Source organism: Coloeus monedula (assembly GCF_965178545.1).
Source record: "Coloeus monedula genome assembly, chromosome: 2".
In the NCBI taxonomy this organism is placed as follows: Eukaryota; Metazoa; Chordata; class Aves; order Passeriformes; family Corvidae; genus Coloeus; species Coloeus monedula.
Genome location: NC_138782.1, coordinates 16,617,273 through 16,637,903, shown reverse-complemented (window position 1 = coordinate 16,637,903; position 20,631 = coordinate 16,617,273). Strand labels below are relative to the sequence as shown.

Genomic DNA, 20,631 nt, shown 5'->3' with positions numbered 1-20,631 from the left:
TAAATTAGATGCCTCCAATAAATGACTTCATTCATCTTATTCAAAGCAGAGATGCCAACTGCAAATTAATAGTGCAGTGTAGTCTGCAGTTTCACTATTGTCCAGTGTAAGACTATGGACTTGGAATAGCTGTTCCTTTTTTTTTAATGTTTCTTCCCTCTTGTTGCCCCAGAATAGCTTGTTTTTAAAATACTTGTAACAATGAACATGCTTGTGTGTGTTTAACCAGTACCTCTGGAGATACAGTGAGGAATTCTGAGGTGATGTTTGTGTCACTGTTTGGTTTTGTAACATATTCTCCTCCTTTCTTTGTTAAAGCTCTCTCCTTCCTGTATTCCAGCTAACAAAGGCAGACGTGTAAGAGGCTGTCTTACTCTATGTGGCCCTTTATTTTTTGCCTGTGGTGTCCATGCCTATGTTTAATGTATGGATTGTGTATTTATCTCACTGCATGTCTTGTGCTGCTGCTGCTGCTGTTTGCTGCTGCTGTGCTGTTTGTTGTTTTCCAGCCATGGGCTCAAAGCTTTTGGAATATTTCATTTGGCAGTCCTATGAGCAGAGTATCACAGTAACTAGAGAAGATGCTTTGGGTGTTCCCATTTCAGTTAACCCTATGAGGAGAATATCTCTGAAACTGGAGAAGATGCTTTGGGTCCTTTCTCATTTTAATGTGAAAGTTCTATGTGGAAGTTGATCAGGCAGATGCAGGCTGGGAAGATGAGCAAACATCAGATGAGGGCCTGTTTGTTTCCTTGCCCTCAGCAGAGGGCGTGTGTTAAGTCATGGGGATTGCCCACAGAAGGTCAAAGTTTGGCGTTTGGGAGGCACATCACAGCAAATGATAGAAAATAGCACAGTACAAAGATAAATAAACATGGAGTGGGGAATTGGGTAAATGGAGCGTCAAGGAGGATAGGAAAAATTCATGCAAAGAAAATGGAGATGGATGTGTTGCAGCTGGTTACACTGGAGAAGGGTTTCTGTGGTGTTTCAAAAATCAAGGTGGGTTTTTAAACATGAGTTTACATGTATTACCAAAGCAGACTCTATGAGGATGAATTCCTACCAGTTATGCTGTGTCCATTTTAATCTTGTACTGCCACTTTTGTTTCTTTTATACAGATATGTTGGAGGGGATAAGTAAGCATACAAAGAGTTTCTGTTGAATATTCAATAAATAAGCAACAATGCCCAACAGCTCTAATGATGCCCTTTCCCATGCAGTTCAAAGCACACTGCTGAGTCTCTCAGGCAAGCTTACACTACCTGGTTGTTTTTGTTGGTGGTGCCTCCAGTTCAGAAGTTCTCTGTCCTCCAGATGTGTTTATACACTGGGCAGCTTTGGCTCAGACCTGCACGTGTAGACAGCTATGCACAGTGCTGTGGAAGACAGCAAGGCTGTTACAGTGCAGTAGGAAATAGTGAAATCTGCTTTGTGTAATCCAGTGGATTAGTTTAAAACCAGTTTGGATGGTGCTAACATGGGTCTTCATAAACTGTTGACCATAGTGGAGTCAGGTTGCTTTTGTACTTAGTTCTCTTGAAAGCCCGGAACCTGAGATCACTGCAGCAATGCAGCCTAAGGCTCTCGTTTCTGCACTAAAGGTGGAGTAAATTCCCTTCTGCAATGCTGGATCAGGTTCTGTTTGTTTGTGGGCTTTTTATGTTTGTAAGTAAAGTGAAAATACAGTTGCTACTGTTTCAGCAGTTGTCTTCAACCACAAAGGCTTCATAGCACATTCCAGAAAGGTTCCATCACTGATATCAGGCTTGTACTACATTTTTTCATAGACACCATGAAAATTCTTTGGTATGCAGATGCTGCTTTGAAAGGGAAAGCCCTTGGAGTGTCTGGAAACATTTATGAAATTATAGATTAGATCTCTGAGTTTTACTTGGAGGAGAAAAGGAGTGCCTGTTTCTTGCTATGAAAAAATTTGCCTGTAGTTACTCATTGGCCTTATTTTTTAGTAACATTTTTAAGGAGGAGGTAGAATTGTTGAAGGTTAAGCAGTCTTTGAGTGGACTCCCAGTTATCACATGTTTAGACTGGATTAAAAAGAGTTTTAAAATAATTGAAACATGTTATGTGTTTGGGGATTTACTACTTAAGGCATCAGTCTTTTGAATACTGGGTAAAGCTTTCCATTATTATTTGCTTCTGATAAATCTGAGCACAAAATGTTTGCTTTACTGCTACTTTTTGCCACAATGCTTGAAACACATCATAAATGTGTAGTAAACAGGTGTATCCCAGTGTGAGAATATCCCATTTTCATTTCAGAAATACTTGCAGGCATGTTAATATGCCTAAGTTGATCAAACTGATGAGCATTCTCCACCAGATAATTTTTTTGAAGGGTATGGTAAAACTAGAAGCCATCAAACTTAACTCACTGTTTTTAAAGAAGAGTGTATATAAAACTAGCAACTGCACCTGTTCGCTACCGTGACTGAGCTCCTGAAGAACAGGACTGTGTGTGCATGTATAAAATTGGCCTGGCAATATAAACGATTCCCAAAACGCAGTAAAGTTTGTGGAATTCTTAGTATTGTCAGTGGCAAGTGAGATGAGAAACACTGGAATGTTCAAATGCTTTCTGTAAACATGGCTGCATATTTTAGTTTCTCTCCAAGCTAGCCAAATCCTTGGCAATGGAGAGCTGATGACAGCATTGCTCCAGAAAATCGAGGCATGCCATGGAGCCTTCTGCAGGCCTGCAGCTTTTACTTCTATTATTGGTGGAAAAAAGCATTTTCACCTTTTTTTTTCTTTTTCTTTTTAATGTAATTTTTCATGGAAAGCTTTGCGGAGATGTCTTGTTTTCAAGGAAGAACCCTGCCTCCTCTGATTTTTTCAGCTGTAATAACAAAAAAAACAATGACTTGTCATGCAAGATACCTGTTTGTACCTATGTGCCTTGCTCAGTGTAGCTCTGTGTTGGGCTTAGTTTCATTCTATATATCTATCAAGGACTAGGAAAGTATTCCCCAGAAGAAACTCTGTTCCTGGTAAGGATGTTTCTGCAGTTCAAATGGGGTGCAAAACCCCCTCAGTTCTCTGTGAATATAATTATCACTACCCTCAGGATATACACTGCTCTGCCTTTTCTCCTTGTTTTCTCCTGAATATGTTTGTAGGAACTTACATGGGCCATGTGGTAATTCACTTACAACAAATCCCTGCTACCACTGGACAAAACCCAGCAGCATTTAGAAAATACTCACCCTTGAAAAATGCTGAATTACAAGTGCTTTCGAGTGGTTATCAGGGCCCTGAACTAGCAGCTCTTATGCATGTGCTCACCTCTCAGCAGAAGCCTTGGTGTGTTTACATGCAACAACTTTCATTCCATTTTGTTGCTTTGAATTAGGAAGTTGCTTAAAACTGAATTTTTATCCTCTCAGTTCTCTCAGGAATTCTACTGCTCCCATGTCTTATTTTGGTAAGAGTTGAGAATTCTTTTTTAATGATGTCTTTGATTTATTTCTTTGGTTGTTGTTTTTTTTTCCTCTCTTGAATTGTTCTCCTAGATTGATTCAGTTGAGAATTTGACATTGTCTAATACTCCATCACGGGATGAAGATAGCAAGTCTCACCTCCATTCAAGATCCAGGTCTCCTTCTACAGCCAGTGAGATTGAGCCAATTGAGGTACTTCAGTGTTGAAAGATATCTGTGGTTTTATTTTTTTTTAGGAGTAACAGTCTCATTGTATAAAAATTACTATTGCAAATCTTTTGTTTAGGGTGAAGCTCACTCTTCTGCAGCAAGACTGTTTAGGACTTTGTAGTAGCCTTCTGCACTAGTGGTAGACTGTGTTTTGGGGAATGTTGCATTTCCTTTCACATATGGTTAATTGAAAAAGGATGGGAACTATGAATCAATTATTAGTTATAGTCTCTCTTCATAACATATCCTCATTCATGAATATTTAAGAAATATTGGCACAAAGATGATGTTATAATGTAGTTTGCAAAAACACTATTTGAAGCCCTGCTGGAAGTCTTGTTATTACAAAATGTTAGCCAGACTCCACAACTATAATAATTTATCCCCTTTCTGTGTTAAAAAAAATAATTTTGTGGTTATTTATATTAGAAAATACCCAATCAAATGTTGAGGATAATGTGAAGTTGGTTTTGACATTTAGGAGATGAATCTTGCTGAGAAATAAGATTTATTTTGCTGAGTCCTGCATTCATCAGTTTGATTTCATGGCCTGGATGCTTGGGGATGGGGGGTGGGACAACTTAGTCTTTTTCCTTTATCCAGACTTTCTTTGACAGTGTGTTCTTGATGTCTGATTGATGCTTTGGGGACTCTGTTCAGGTTGCAGATCATCCTCCCCGTTCAATTCACACACCAACCATGAGGACAGCTTACATTGGCTCAGGACTCTCGGCACCAAAGGTATCCTGTCAAGCATTCACACCTTCTCTGTAGCAAGGGTGACGTGTCACTCCTGGGCTGCAGCTTCAGGAGAGCTGTTGTCACACTGGCCTTACCAGAACTGCTTAGAAGGGATGTTTATGTGCAAGCTGATTGCGCTCTAAAATGTAAAACCTTTCATTCTTACGTTATGGGATGTAACAAGTTGCACTAGGAATTCCACTGGGGCAGTACACAGGCATTTGATTTTAGGAAAAACAGTAGTTTGGATTTAGAAAGAGGTAAATGAGCCAGAATGTGAAGAAAGAGACGTGCCATCCTGGGAAGAGAGTGTTTTCAGACATGTGTCTGACCAACATAGCTCTACTCTTTGCATACAGTAAGGTCTCAAATTAGCATGCCTGTGTGCCAATTAGATGCTTATTCTTGAGAAAAGGCAAAGAGTAGCCCTAAAAAGGAAACCACAGATTTGCCTTTTTAAGCAGTGTAGAGTGAGCCCTACCAGGGGGCACACCAGCACTGGACTGGGAGAAGGATTTCCAATTTTCCTGTCTTTTGGCTTTTACCTGCATAAATACTGATTTTCCATCAGTTGTTGAAATCATTTTGCTGTTGCCGAATAAGCCAGTGTACACTAATTCCCAGTGGATTATGTCTATTCAAGCAAATGAAGAATAAATACAAGCTCTTAAGGGAAAAATTGGCTTGTAAAAGTTTTGAAAGTGACTCAATGCTTTAGGAATCTTCTGTACATTTAAAAATGACAGTTCTTCCTGCAGCTAATAATGAAGAGAGTAAGCCTTTCCAATAGATCTGTTTCTCTGCTTTGATAAATTGCAAAGTAGCAGAAGATTCATTTGTGTAAAGGAAAGCTAAAATGTTTGAGCAGACAGTGTTCTGTTGGCAGCATCTTAGTACATCAATTAAAAAAATACTGTAAGTGCACTTGGAATCATGTGAAACAGATTTTACTGTGCACATAATTTAATTTTTGCAAACGTTTTGCTCAGTAAGTAATGACTTGCTTTGTAATTTATTATGTCCCCTAAAGAACCTTCTTACTTTCTGATTGCTTCAGTTTTTAAAGCTGGGTGTTGTCTCCCTGCAAGTCTCAAAACAGAACATTCTTCTGTAGACAGAAACCTGCCACTGTAATAGTAAAGCTGTCATTAAATATGGATAAGTTTGAGCCCTTAGCTGTGATATCTTATGCTCTGAAAAACAGGAAAGTGAGCAAAATTTTAACATATCTACTCCTCAAAGTAGTCTGCACAATTGTCTTATTTCAGGTCACGTACACGATGAGGTTTGTTTGGACAGTCTTTGCATTCACCCTGTGCTCTGGCCTTTCCCCCCTGTAGTTACTTCACTGGGAGTTTTTATGGAAAAGCAAAGCAGCTTCCTGGATTTTATTTAAGGCCATCTGTGAATCATACTGCCACATTACGTAGGCATTTATCCTTTATATAGCAGCATCAGCACAGCCATCCTTGAGGAGAGGGAGAGAATTAAACCACTTACTCATGTACTCTGTGTTCCCAAGGAATAACAGGAAGAGAAACCCTTTCAAAACCAACTTCATTTATCAACTTCAGCTCTTGCCTTTAAATTGGGTGTTCTGAAATTGCCTCTGCCGAACACCATAAAAGGGAACTCTGTCAGGGCTTTCTGGCATAAAGTTTAAAGTATTGAAAAATACTTTTAGCTAGGTTCTTCTTTTAGCTAAGACAATACTCCTTACAGAAGAGCACTGAATTTGCAGCTTAGGAAATACTCTTACGGGTTGACCTGGGCTGACAGTCAGGTGCCCACTGAGCACATGCTTATATACATTCAACTTCTGAAGTGTAACAGAATCATTTTGGCAGCTTTCCTATCTGCAGTGGAAGCAAACTCATGTTCTGAGACAAGGTCCAGTTTCCATGGCTTTGTTTACAGAGGATGCTTTAAATGATCAGCAGTGAGCACTGATAAGGAATTTTTTTCAGCCCCTGTGTTAGGAGCTCAGATCTCATTCCAGCAAAGGCAAACAAGCTGCCATATTAAATGCACCTGTGCACTCTAGTCTGTGAAAGAACTAACTTCTTCAGAAGTGTTACAGGTGTTAACATCCTTGTCTGCTCATTTCACAGCCTAAAGCCCACCAGTTTGTAGTGAAATCGTTTAACACACCAACGAAATGCAATCAGTGTACATCCCTGATGGTTGGTCTGATACGACAGGGCTGTACTTGTGAAGGTAAGCACTTGTGGAAGCACAAACAAGTGTGAACTGAAGTTCTGACAGATGCAGATGACACAGTAAATGTTGTAGTGTCATGATGCAGGAGTCTTTTGCTTGTATTTTGAATAACAGTGTATTCTCATGCTTCAGTCTTTTAACAGTAGAAGCCAAACATTTTGAATATCCTACGTAACAGACTGCCCAGTTATCTGGGGACACTCTTATTCCAGTTGGTGGTTGAAGAGCTTAGTTCAGTTTACTCAAAATAGCAATAAGGAGCCACAGTGAGTGGTCAAGTTTATTGACAGCAGCTTTGCTTTATGTTGCAGGGCAAAATTTAGGACATCTATTCTGACTTATTCCAGAAAGAAGCAAAATTAGTGCTGAATAGAAGTTATTCTTGTTTATATGTGCACAGAATGACATTTACTATTTAGAGGATGTTCCAGTTTCTTGTTTACTAGTAGAGTTGGGCCTAGAGGACATCACAGAGATTACTTCAGGCTCTTTCTTATATGGATGAAACCAGGTGTATCCATCTGAAAAAAAAGGCATATCCATCTGCAAAAGAGAAATTCAGGATTTAGAGCAGATAAAAACATGAACTGCTGCTATGTGCAGACTTTTATTTCTGTCTGTAGCAAAGTTCAGTGAGATTATTCAGATGTTGGTCAAAAAAAGAAAGTGGATTTCTGTGTAAGTCTCATCATCATTATCACAACTTCTGCACTGCACAAAAAATAACCTTCAAATCTTTTTGTTTCTTCTCCTCCTCACAAGTGTGTGGATTCTCTTGCCACGTGACCTGTGCAGACAAGGCTCCTGCAGTGTGTCCAATCCCTCCTGAACAGACTAAGGGACCTTTGGGAATAGATCCACAGAAAGGCATAGGAACAGCTTATGAAGGGCATGTCCGAGTAAGTATGAGGTAGCTGCATTTGGGGCACTTACATTAAAATCATTGTTTTCCAGAGCTGGAATTGCTTTGAATATTGGGGGGATAAATTCAATTACATCTTAGGGTAGCAGTTTGGAAACTAAGACTTAAATTTTCACAAAGCAGTTCTTAGCATTGTCAACAGTGATCCCCTCTCCATCTCTGTTGGTCAGTGTGCTTTGGGTTGGTCTTGTATAGTCCCATCTCTAGAGATCAGCTCATCTTCCAGGCCCTGTGAGTTTTTGAGTCATTCTGCCAGTACTGCCTGTGCTCATTGGTGTGGATATTTGCACAGAAATATTAAAAGACTTACTCTACATATTTTTTGTCATACTCCTGTGACCAACTAGAGATGGGTTTCTTTGTATTTGTTAATACAGCTCTGAATGAATTTGTGAAGTAAGAAAAAAGAATCTGTGGTGCTATTAATTTATTAAATAATATATTGTCTGTGTGTCTGTGTTTGTTGGTCTTAGTGCTCCTGGGCTGTTGCTTATGTTGCTTAACAGCATCACTGAATGAAAACTTCCCAGCCCAGATGAGCAAATTGATTTTTGTGTTGTCTGTTTGATTTTTTGATTGCATCTAAATTTACAGAGAGTTGATCAGAATTTATTTTTCTAAAGGTCCCAAAGCCAGCTGGAGTAAAGAAAGGTTGGCAGAGAGCACTGGCAGTGATCTGTGATTTTAAACTCTTCCTGTATGATGTAGCAGAAGGAAAAGCATCTCAGCCCAGTGTGGTAGTGAGTCAGGTCATAGACATGAGGTAAGCTGTTCAGTGCTGCTGGGAGCTTTGCAGAGGCACCGGGAGGTTTTGTTCTGCTTTTTGCTTTTCCTTTTTGTCAAATCAGTAAGCAAGCTCCAGAGCTTTTATGAAACCCTGTAGTCCATATTGAAAGCTGCTAATTTTCTGGGATAAAAAAATAAAACACCAGTTAGCAGTTAGCCTGAACTACGCTTGTTTGTTCTTATGTGGATGTTTAAACTTCCATTACTACATCATGTGCAAAGAGGATCTGTTCAGCTGTGTAGAAGATTGGAATGAATAAAGATTTCAAAATAACATTATTTTGAGGTTGAATAGAGTTTTGAAAGATAGATAAAACTTTGTTATAGGGTAAATGTATTACAATTTTTGGTTGAGAAGGGCTGAATAGTTTGTTCCCACTGTCTTCAGCATTACTGAAATACTACCAGCCTCACTGAAGGTTGAGAACATTCAACATAGTACCTATGTAAAGCTCATCTCTGATCTAGGTTAGTTCATCCAGGAAGTCCCAAACAGGCACAGATTATAGCTTCTAGTGAGTTTGGATTTTTACAAAAGAGTTGGAGAGGTGTTCTTCATTCCACTTATTTTTTAAGTTGGACTTTCTTCTTTAAAGGTTTTAATTTCTATAGATTAAAATCAGTTACAGAATATCTGAATAGATAGGAATTAATTATGCAACATTGCATTTGTGAATTTCATCTGCAGATACAGAGGAAAGGATAATTTTAAGAATCAGATCTCAGTGCTGACTTACTATGTCCTTGACTAAACAAGAACTGTTGGAAAAATAAAAACCAAACATACAGATTTTGCTCATTAACTCTTTTCCAATTATGTTTATGGTCTCCATAAGGGATGAAGAATTCTCAGTTAGTTCTGTCTTGGCCTCAGATGTCATCCATGCGAATCGAAAAGATATCCCCTGTATCTTTAGGGTAAGTATTACATCCTGACCCTACTAACCCAGACGTACAGGGTTGCACAGGGTGATGTGTGGTGTGCATTCAGTGACAGCTTGCCAGTATTGTATTTCCTTGGCAAGTTCTGCCCGTGTGGTATCCATGGCAGCAGCAGCAATGCATAGGGATCTGTACATGTGTCATTTCTGTGGTAAAAATAGCACTGGTACATTTAGACAAGCTCTCATTTCCATGTGGGTTGTATTTTTTAATGTTCACAATAAGATGTATTTTTCTCTACTTCCTCTTAGTCATTTGAAATTCTTCTGTTCATCGTGACCTTGTATGTTTTCATTTCCTCAAGTTGCCCTCTGCTTCTCAATTTAACTGACTGGGTTATTGCTGAAGTCTTTGTTTTATATACCTTTTTTTAACGTGGGCGTTGCATATCTGAAAACTCCCATTCATCAGATAGTCAGTATAGTAATTTAGTGCAAAATGCTCAGCAAAATTTATGTGTAGTATCTGGTATCAGGCTTTTGCCATCATTGGTTTATTGTAATATTCTTATGTTTACTAGATATTCTATTAATTAATTATTAATTATTAATTATTAAATATATATTCTTTGACCTCAGTGAAGTCTCCTTGATGTCTTCTCCAGGATCAATTCCGCTATCATTTCTTTCCTGAGCCTTTGTATTTTACTCCTTGTTTTTCCAGTTTTTAGACTGTTCATCACTCTGAGAGGAAATAAAACCTGCAGAAGGGGCTTTCAATTTTATCTATAATATAAGCTGTATTAAATGCGTGAAAAGGATCACAGAGCATTCTTCCTTTCAGTAAAAACCATTCCTATTGCATTAAATTATTAATGAAACCTATAGCTCTTAAAAATACAGAAAGCTTTATTAAAAATGCTTTCTGTTATAAAGTTGGTGTGAGAATTGGCTACCTCATTTAGAGCAGACATTCATGAATTGTAAAATAAATATAAATGCATTTAAAATAAAGTCAGCATTTTCTCTGTTCTTTAAGTTACTCACATCTGCATGTTTTTTCTGCTGTGGGTTCTTGATTAAGATGTTTTCTATTAAGTAAAGATAAATTTTTGCTTCCTTAATTCAGACAGCTAATTAAAAGGGTACTTACAGGCATCTGATTCCCTTGTAGAAATGATTATGAGGAAATTGTTTATCACTTATGACTTAAAAATACGTGTTAATTTCTTTGCAGGTTACAGCCTCCCAGCTCTCTGCATCCAGTAACAAGTGTTCAATCCTGATTCTAGCAGACGGTGAGAATGAGAAAAGCAAGTGGGTGGGCGTGCTGAATGAGTTGCATAGGATCTTGAAGAAGAACAAACTCAAAGACCGCTCAGTCTATGTTCCCAAAGAAGCTTATGACAGCACCTTGCCCCTCATCAAAACAACACAGTCAGCAGCAATCATAGGTATGAAATTAATCAGAAGAAAGCTCTAAGAAAAATGGGTATGCTAAAAGCATGATTTTTTAGAAAAAATATGTGTTAGGTGGTGTTATCTACTGAATAAAGAACAATATGTAGTGTTTTTATCCCATATGGAAATGTGTATGGACCTAAGTGAAAAGTGCAATTCACTAGCCAGTACTTTTGTCAGGGAATACTTTTAAGAGTATTCCCTCTATTCACCCATATTCATAATCATGAATAATTCACCCATATTCGTAATTATTCACCAGTATTCATAATTATGAATAATTTGGACTGAGAATTGGACGTTTCTCTTCTGTTATTCCGTAAACATAATTCCCGAACTGGGCAAAATTAGCACTATAGAATAGATGTAAATCACTCACTTTAAAAAATCTGCTGGTGGGAACACAGAGATGTAAGATCAGAGAATGAATTTAGTCATTTTAAATAGTACTACATAAAATATGTTAAACTCTGATTATTTAAATGAGTTCAGTATAATAATATAGTTATTTCAAAGCTGGTGTTAGACTTAAGTGCTCTGAATGGTTTGTTAAAAATTATGTTTCTAGCTGTTAATTGAACTAACAGGAGAAATGGGAAAAGACTTCTTTTTTCAGAAATTTGAAAGATTGGGAGGTTGCCAGTTTTTTTTAATACATGAATATATTAGGTTTGACTTTATAGACAGTTATTTCAATATATTAAAAAACTGTCTCCGTTAATGAGGACTGTCACTATTGTTGAAGTGATTCCTAAACTGCTTCCAAAGAAAAATAACTTTTTTTTTTTTCCTTAATGTCATAGACCATGAAAGAATAGCTCTGGGGAATGAAGAAGGGCTGTTTGTTGTGCATGTCACCAAAGACGGTAAGAAATTAGGAACTGGTAATAATTCCCCTAATACTAAATCATCTTTTTCTTATTCAATATCCTCTGATTTAATTTCTCATTATTTACTACGTTATCAGCTGGACAGTTCCATGAGAGACCAGAAGGTATTCTGTGTGTTTTCTGGTTTGGGTATCCTCTCCAAAAACAAAAATACAGCATTTGGAATACAGCTGAAGGTTTTTTCCCTGGAGACGGGCTCAATACTAATTTCGGACCAGGTTGCTCAGGTCTTTGTCTAGTTGGGTCTTGAAAATCCCCAAGGACACAGGTTCCATGATCTCTCTGGACTGCCTGTTGCAAATTATTCTCACAGTGAAACACTATATTCAGTAGGAACATCCCTCATTTGAATTTCCTGCTGTGCACCTCAGTAAGAGTCATGGCTGAATCCTTTGTGTAACCTCCTCCTTGGTACTGGAAATGAAAACTTCTGTGCAGTTTGCAAGATGTAGTAACAGATGGCCCAAGTTAATTCAACAGATGACATGTATCGTATGTTTCAGCTTTTTGAGGCTTTTCTTTATTCAGTAGCTTCTTGACTTAAACTGTTTTTGAAATGAATGCTGAAATAATACGGTGGTTGTTACTGCATCAGATCTGCTCCTCCCATTTCTGATGAGGAAAAGCCAAAGGTCTATCCAGAGTTGCCACATCCAGTATTATTAAAATACAAGTTTTGATTCTGTACTTTTTAATATTGCATGGAAGCAATAAAGGGAATTTCTTTGGTTTCTTTCCTAGTTCATCTTTACAAATACATGTTGTAATCAGTTCACACTTCACCATTACTTACTTGGATTTGTGGGGGGGGGGGGTGTTTTGTTTTTTGTTTCAGAGATTATCCGTGTTGGTGACAACAAGAAGGTTCATCAGATTGAGCTGATCCCGAGCGAGCAGCTCATCGCAGTAATCTCAGGACGGAACCGTCACGTGCGGCTCTTCCCCGTGGCTGCCCTGGATGGGAGGGAGACTGAGTTCTATAAGCTGGCAGAGACCAAAGGCTGCCAGTCAATAGTTTCTGGACACGTGCGCCACGGAGCTCTCACCTGCCTGTGTGTAGCCATGAAAAGGCAGGTCCTCTGTTACGAACTCAATCAGAGTAAGACACGCCACAAAAAGATCAAGGAGATCCAGGTGCAGGGCAACGTCCAGTGGATGTCAATCTTCAGTGACCGTCTCTGTGTGGGCTACCAGTCAGGTTTCTTAAAATACGCCCTCCATGGAGAGGGCAGCCCCTACAGCCTGCTCCATCCGGACGACCACACGCTCTCGTTTATCTCACAGCAGCCAACCGATGCCATCTGCGCAGTCGAGATCTCAAATAAAGAATACCTGCTGTGTTTTAGCAGCGTCGGGGTTTACGTCGACTGCCAGGGCCGAAGATCCAGACAACAAGAGTTGATGTGGCCCGCAACTCCATCTTCTTGCTGTGAGTTGTGCTCTCTGTGTGTGTGTCTGTGTCTTTGGTGCTGTCTGCTGAAGTGATCTCTGCTTGTGTTGATATCCACAGGAGGTGAAGTTCAAGGCTAATTACCTGATAGGTTAATGAATGCTCTTGGCCCCGTCACCATTTTTCATCTAGTCAGAGGGTTTAATCCTCATTTATGTTAGTTTTAACAACTCTGGCACTGACCTATAGTGCTGGAACACAAAGAGGAATCATGAGTCAGGATTTCTAACTCTAAACAGCCAAAAGCTTCAGGTTCAACAGAGGCTAACTGGAACTTCATGTATTTGCTACCAGCAGTGCTGGACTGTTGTTTAAAGCCTTGGAATGGAATTGTACTTTGGCTCAGCATTGTGGTTCCAGCTTTCTTCATGCTGAGAGTCATCAGGATCGGGTAGTTTGACTTGCTTTTCTCTAATGGTATCCCTTCTCAAAAGTCTGGTTTGTCCTTTCTTTATTTGTTCATTCTTTCTTCCTCAGCAGTTTTTGTCAACAACCTTCTTACTCATCTCCTCTCTGCTTTTCAAAAGGTCACTTTTTAAGTTTCCCTCCTGTCTCTCTCTTCCCTTCCAAAATACAGTGCCTAGCAGGCAATATAAAAAAGTCTATTTCATAACCTTAAGGAAAAGTACTGTAATATTTGCAAGATTTTAATTTACACCAGGGTCTGTTAAACGTTTATTGCATGTTATTTCAAACTGGGGCTTTATCTCATGACAGTTTCAGGGGGAAAAAATCCCAACCTGAATGTCTGTCTTCTTCTTTTTAATGTCTTTCTGAATGCAGATAAAGATTACCCAAATCTGCACGCCAAATAGTGAACGAGCCCAATTCTGTGTTGATTTTTACAATAGTCTGCCTTCTTACCTCACTCTGGCAGCAGTCCAGTCACACTGCAGAGGAGAGGAATACTTCACCTTGTTTGAGCAAAGGCCCTTCTGAATATGGAAGGAGCAACCTTTACAGGGTGTTTGTCACTTCTGGTTTTCAAGCAGTTTTAAGCAATTGATTATTACAATGGGCTCAGGCAATGAATGAATCAAAACAAAAGATTTTATGATAGATTGAAATATGGATATTTTTCACATGTAGTTTATCTGTAATGGCCGTTATTATTTGTGACACTTTCTTGATTGCCTTAAATGAAGTGATTTGGTGTGAGTCCAGCTCAGAATGGAGGTATATTCTATAGCAAAAGCTGTTGCATTTAAACACAACTTGGATGCTGTTGGTAGTCTTGGCAGACCATGGCAGTCTCGTTGCTGCCATGGAAATACTGAATTCTCCTTTAGAAGTGTTCGCAGTGAAACAAATTTCATCTTGGGGAAATGGGCCAGATAAGTAGCAGAAGATTTCTCTTTACAATCCAGAAAATGAGAAGGGAGAATTAAAGCTAAGGAAACACGACTTTTATGACTTTGTCATGGTGCTTAGTTCCAAGTGATGCTCTTCTTGTGTATAGTCCAGACTCGGAGCTCAGTTCATTCAAGTGAAAGTTACTAAATAGAGCAGTGTATTTTCCTACCACATCATTTACAATATGTGAGCTCTTATTAAAAATGGGGCTTTTAGGAGAAAAAAAAACTATGAAATGCATCAGTATTTGGCAGAGCAAACTGTAATCTCTTACAATTCATAAAGAATTAGGTTTTCAGCAAAGTTAAAAGAAAAGTCATGGAGGTTCTAAGTTTTTAGGTGGTGCTGGTTTGCCTTCAGAATAAATTTCTTGGTCATTTTTGAGTTAAAGCACATTTTTCAAAGCTTGTTGTTGCATCATGAAGCACTGGTTTTGTTTTATTAAATAAATATGGTTAAACTGTAAGATACTGTCTATTTTGGGTCATGTCTAAAAGCACATGACACTATACCTCATCATTCCCTCCCAGGTTACAATGCACCATACCTCTCCGTGTACAGTGAAAATGCAATTGATATCTTCGATGTGAACTCCATGGAGTGGATTCAAACTATTCCTCTCAAAAAGGTAACTTCCCATTTCAGTATGGGCCAAGGAAAATGTCCAGACTCAATACTGCTTTAAAAGACATCATTAAAACTGCTTGTGGAAACATAACTGAAGTAAAAGAAGAGCTATTGCAAGGAAACTTGTGCATTTTTGTTGGAAATAGAAGATACAAAGTGTGTTTCTCACACGGTTGCACTGTTTAGATGAACGGTCAGTCTGGAGCATATGACTGTGTTAGATTTACTGATACTGTTGTAATAATGAGAGGAATGTCTTGCTATTAATTGCATGTGGCTTCATTGGGACTGATTGTGTCTGTGTTGCTGCCAAAGGATGGTGGATGTTAAGATAATTGAACAGGCCTTCAAAAATCTATCTCCTGCTGCTTGAGAATATTGTAGGCAGACAAGGTTAGAACATTTTGTTTCAACCAGTAGAAATACCAAAACCAGGATGATGTCAGGTTTGGATCTCTTATCAAAAGGAAAATGTTTCTGAAAACTGACACTTCCTTGGTATTTAGAAGGTGTTTGCTCAGCTGTATTTGGAAAGAAAAAAGAAAAGTCAGTTTTTTCCCTGTGGTTTAGACTGACTTCAGCTTTGTATCAGGGTCAACACAATTCCTTTACTGGCATTCCAGTGACATAGAGCTGCAGGACATGGCCCCTGTGGTCTTGTGTTGGTCATTCAGTCTCTCTGCATATCAATTTCCCACATGTCAGATGCAGACCAGGATATTCTGGTAGTGCTGTGAGGATGCATAATGCAAAGATCAAGGTACTCAACTACTAACTGTCTGAAGGAGAGACAAATCTGTACTTTTATGGGAAAGTTCTTTCTGGTGTCCATACTTTGAGTTATTAAGCAGTTGGAGCATTTTTTCCCTACACAGTAGAATGTGATTTAGTACTTCGATTAATATTTGGCTCAAGACTCCCCTTTTAATGGATGAAAGTACTTTCAGCAAACAAAATTACTACACTTAGGAGTCTTAAAAATGGCCATTTATTATGAAGAGCCTGTTTCTACAGACTCAAGAGTGTGGAATGCTTCTTTGATTTTTATGTTGGAAATCACAAATACCAGTAGGTTTTAGCAGTCTGTGTGTGCTCTTATCAATCTGCAAAGCATTATTGTGACATGCCACTAACACAAAGTAAAAGCTCAGCTTATTGCTTTGCACAGCTAATAGGAAGAATTGAGTTGATGTACGAAGTAGACTTCTAACAGAGCTATTCATTTAAATGCTGGGAGGAATGGTGTTAAGCCTGTGTCTTGAAGTGGAATTTTAGATAACCCCCTCTGTACTCATTCTCAAAGAGTTCAAAATTGTTTTGAACTCTTCTTTGTGGCTTTAATGACTTGGAATTGTTACTCTTGAGAGTATTACAGGGACTGTTTTTCCTTTTTTCAGGTACGACCCTTGAATACAGAAGGATCACTAAACCTTTTAGGCCTGGAGACAGTCAGATTAATATATTTCAAAAACAAAATGGCAGGTATGTGAAGAGGAGCCAATTTTCATCTTGCAAATTTTTGTTTAGAAAGATTGTTTTTCTTTGCCTGTATCTGTGCACTGCAGAAAGGGATCTCTCAAATGTCTGTGTGCTTGTTAACTTGGGAAAAAGCCAAAGCTTATGGATTCCACAGTGATTGCAATGGTGTCTCTTCTCTGAACTTTTTTTTTTCTTTTGAATATTCAATGAAGACTTGAATGAAGGTTGGAACTAGAAAATAGAATGACTAGGCACTACCTCCAAATGTGGGATCACCTGCCAGAACACTGCCTAAAAAAGCCTGCACAATTAAAGACTTTAATAGTCGTTTTGGTGGCACTAGATTAAAATTAATAATATATTTAACCTAAATAAATGTTTCCCAAGCATTTTAAAGTAATACAATGTATTCATAACTTATTACTAGTGCAAGCTATGACTGTGTGCCACAATTTTAGCTTAAAAATCTATTTTTGTTCTGAGTCTTTCTGACTTTTCTTACTTTTTAGAGCCCATTTCATAGGCATGCTCCTGCGGAATTTCCCTAAACTCTTGTTTAACCTCTTCAGTGGAGGGGGGGACATGCTCTGTTTGAACAACGAAAAGCTATACATTTTTGTTAACAACTTTCTGAAAACAGTGGAAATAAACACTAGAAAAATATACTGCTGCTGGCAGTGTTTCAGTGCTTATTTAAATTGCCAGCAAATTAGTACGAAAGGAATGGCAGTGGTAGAGAGGAGCAATATGCTGGAAGTATGTCTAGAGAATTTTCAAGTCTAATAAAGACAGAACATTAGAGTTGATCTTAAGGAAAGAAGAGGTTTGTGTTCTGTACAAAAACTGTTTTGTCAGTGAGCAGTAGCTTTTTAAGTGTCACTTTTGTCTCCATATATATAAAACAAGTCAGAGCAGTTGCAATGTTCATTCCAAGTCACACAGCTGTTGTATCATTATCAGTGTTTTCCTTTTCACATCTCTATTAAAGATGCCTTGGCCAGATGTACACGTGTGGAAAATATCTTCTCTTTTCCCATAGTTGCACCAAAATGCATCAGTGTTCCAACATTTCAAAAGCAGTAGTCTCTTTGGAGCAGGGAGTGAATGAAAGAGAATCTTGCATGGTGTTTGCAGACAGCTGGCAGAACAAGACTGTTCTAGTGATTTTCAGTGAGAACTGCCAAGGGAATTTTGAGACAAGACTGAGATTCCCTTCCTGCTCTCCTAAATGTTTATTTCAAAGAATGCATCAGTGGTGTTTTGAGAGCACAGGTGTGGCAGCTTGTGTGTGACGAAGGGTTTAATCCGTTGCTGCGTAACAGAGTAGTGGCCAAGAAAACCCATAAACCCATAAAAGAACTTCTGTTCAGGTTTGACAGGAAAGGGGTCGTGTCCAACACTAGCAAGAGCAGAGGTGGGAAATGTGTTGAAGCTCAGATTCCATGAATATGTAACGAACTGCCCCGCTGCATCACCATATTTGTGCTGGTTTCAGAGGGGGACGAGCTGGTGGTGCCTGAGACGTCGGACAACAGCCGGAAGCAGATGGTTCGGAACATCAACAACAAGCGGCGCTATTCCTTCCGCGTGCCCGAGGAGGAGAGGATGCAGCAGAGGAGGTCGGTATTCCACCTGTACTTGTCTTCTGTCCATGCCTGTAGGCCCTGAAGGACACTGACTGATGCCAGGGTTGTGCTTCATGTGTGGATTCCTGGAATGCCCATTCGGGCATTCCTTGTCTTCTCTACCCTGTAAATCCTCAGTGTTTAATTTGTGTTAATGCCAGTTTGACTGTGGATATGCACTGGATGCACAATTAGTTCAGATTAATTATGTGAAACGGCTGTAATTTGGAATGCATGTCTCCACATACTGTATGCAGGTGCATAGGTGTGCACATACACTGTGTATATATAAAGATCTCTAATAAACACTCTGCAAAAGAAGATTACACTGCTAACTATGCATATGGATTAATTACTCTCAGACTCTGGCTTTGCTTTCTTTCTGAAGGAGGTTTTACTCTCAGCAGTATTCCAGGACATCTGCATCTTTGATTTGTAGATTTAACTACATAAAGTTTCTGTAAAGCTCACAAAGCTCACCTCTTCAGGGGGCATAGAACTTCAGGGTGTATTCCTAATAGGAGTGTTTAGCAGGTTACAAGTACTTTCCTAAATGGCAACAAAAACAGGTCTGTGCTACTTGCAGAGGATGTTATTGACCATTTGCTCTCACTCACTAGAAGTGTCCTGCTACTGTGCTAAGCCACACTGCAAGAACTGAGTACTTGGCTTTTCTAATTTCCAACATCTTGCACCATTGGTTGGCTCCCAGCTTGTCTTTCTTTTTCGCTCTAAGGAAAGTAACATCTGTATGCAGTGGAGATAAAATTCCGTTTCTTGTCCTTGCCTTTTCTGAGTTGAATGATGTTTGGTCTCTTTAAAATTTTATTTATTCTGAGTTCTGAAATGCATCCATGCCATTTTGAAGAGCTTTTAATTCTGACCACAGACTGAGAAAGGTACTGCAGTATTATTTTAATTCTATTTTCATATTTTATACCTCATTTTCATCTCCACTTTGTAATATATCACAAGTAAGTTTGGCTTCTACTCATCTTACAGAGCTTTTTATCAGCTCATTCTCTGAATGTTGGTAACTACTGGACATGGGCTGTTAGTCTGTAAACAGCATTCTTTTATCCTGGCCCCTTGCCCTCTCTTCAAGCTGGAAGCTTCTTCACACCAGTACTGACAGCAGGGGTTTGTCACTGTTAACGTGTTAAATAGTCATAGAATCATGGAATTGTTTAGGTTGGAAAAGGCTGGCTAATTTCCATTTTAAAATAGCTGATAATCAAAGCTGTACGTGTTTTATAAATGCCCATCCTCACGTCAAAGGAAATCCCTAAACAAAGTATCTTCTCTTCCAGGGAGATGCTACGTGATCCCGAAATGAGAAATAAGTTAATTTCTAACCCAACTAATTTTAACCACATAGCACATATGGGTCCAGGAGATGGCATACAGATTCTCAAAGACCTCCCAATGGTAAGTACAACAGGACATGTGAGAGTGACTGACTGCTGCAGAGGCTGCAAATAAGTGAGAGAAAAACAAGCATGGTTTTAATGTATGACCAGTGATGTATTTCATATCAGGAACAATGTATCAAGGGAAATGGAGCTGAACATGATCTGCTGTATGTAATAACATTTAAACAAGGAGGTTGACAGGCATTGAGTGGAGGAGGAGGAGAAGTGCCTACTGCCTCTGGAGTTTTAAGACAGGTTGGCCTCACAGTGTTGATGATAATTTTTATGACCCATATGAAGGGGCAAAATTTTGTTGATTTGAGCCTGTGCTCTTTGTGGGTATGGAAAGAGAAATTCCTTTCTCTGTGAACTGTAGTTCAATTCCTTTTTTTCTCCTCCAATCTTTAGCACCAACTTAGCCTATCTCTTTACAGCCTGTTTTCCTGTAGCAATGCAATAATGTGTGTTGCCTGAATTTCTTTCCATGCCAAATGTGCTATTTTTCCTGTTCTCTCTGAATTAAGTAGTCTCAGTGAAACAGAACTTCTTGCATAAAATCTAACCTTTTAAGTTGAAAAACGGAAAAAGGAAACAGGTAATAGCACATGTTCATTTCCATAAAACCTCATGTAGAAAATATATTCATTTGGAAGTTACTGAAATCTATTATGAGCGTAAGACTAATTAATACTTTGCTCATAAGGAAGTACCAGACTGCTTGCTTCAAGCTACCTTGAGCATCTTTTGTGTGTTCATGTGTTCTGTATGGTTTTCTAAACACGTCCACAGTGACACAGATGTGATTCAGAAGATGCTAATTAGCACTGTAAGAAAGATGAGATGTTATGATAAAAACGGATGAAATTTGTTCCAGCATAAGACTCAGGCATTAGCACAGAACTGCTGTCTAAAATGATCATCATTTCTACTTGGAGTTTGTGCATAAAGTAGGAAGTAGATGCTGAAATTGGGATTTTCTGATGCTGAAAAGTGCAGAGGAAACAACAGTAAGACTGGAAAAATAAAGTGCACCATGCAGTTGCACTAGTTTGGGAGTTTAGGAGCATAATCTCTGATCTTTGGATACTCATTTTACCTCACTTTTGCAGCAA

The 20,631-nt window shown here is 38.8% G+C and overlaps 1 protein-coding gene across 10 annotated transcripts in view; it reads left to right on the top strand.

The window, feature by feature from the left end:
• CDC42BPA (CDC42 binding protein kinase alpha) overlaps window positions 1-20,631 on the top strand; it is a gene marked incomplete at its 3' end in the record, with an annotated part of 184,112 nt that overhangs the window by 146,524 nt on the left and 16,957 nt on the right. For all 10 annotated transcript variants that reach the window (XM_082303113.1, XM_082303112.1, XM_082303111.1 and 7 more), the window contains 13 exons: window positions 3,535-3,654; window positions 4,333-4,413; window positions 6,525-6,630; window positions 7,396-7,532; window positions 8,179-8,318; window positions 9,178-9,259; window positions 10,460-10,676; window positions 11,487-11,549; window positions 12,409-13,002; window positions 14,907-15,004; window positions 16,401-16,485; window positions 17,978-18,101; window positions 19,418-19,535. In XM_082303113.1, the coding sequence (XP_082159239.1) occupies window positions 3,535-3,654; window positions 4,333-4,413; window positions 6,525-6,630; window positions 7,396-7,532; window positions 8,179-8,318; window positions 9,178-9,259; window positions 10,460-10,676; window positions 11,487-11,549; window positions 12,409-13,002; window positions 14,907-15,004; window positions 16,401-16,485; window positions 17,978-18,101; window positions 19,418-19,535 (1,965 nt within the window). The remainder of the gene's footprint in view (window positions 1-3,534; window positions 3,655-4,332; window positions 4,414-6,524; window positions 6,631-7,395; window positions 7,533-8,178; window positions 8,319-9,177; window positions 9,260-10,459; window positions 10,677-11,486; window positions 11,550-12,408; window positions 13,003-14,906; window positions 15,005-16,400; window positions 16,486-17,977; window positions 18,102-19,417; window positions 19,536-20,631) is intronic.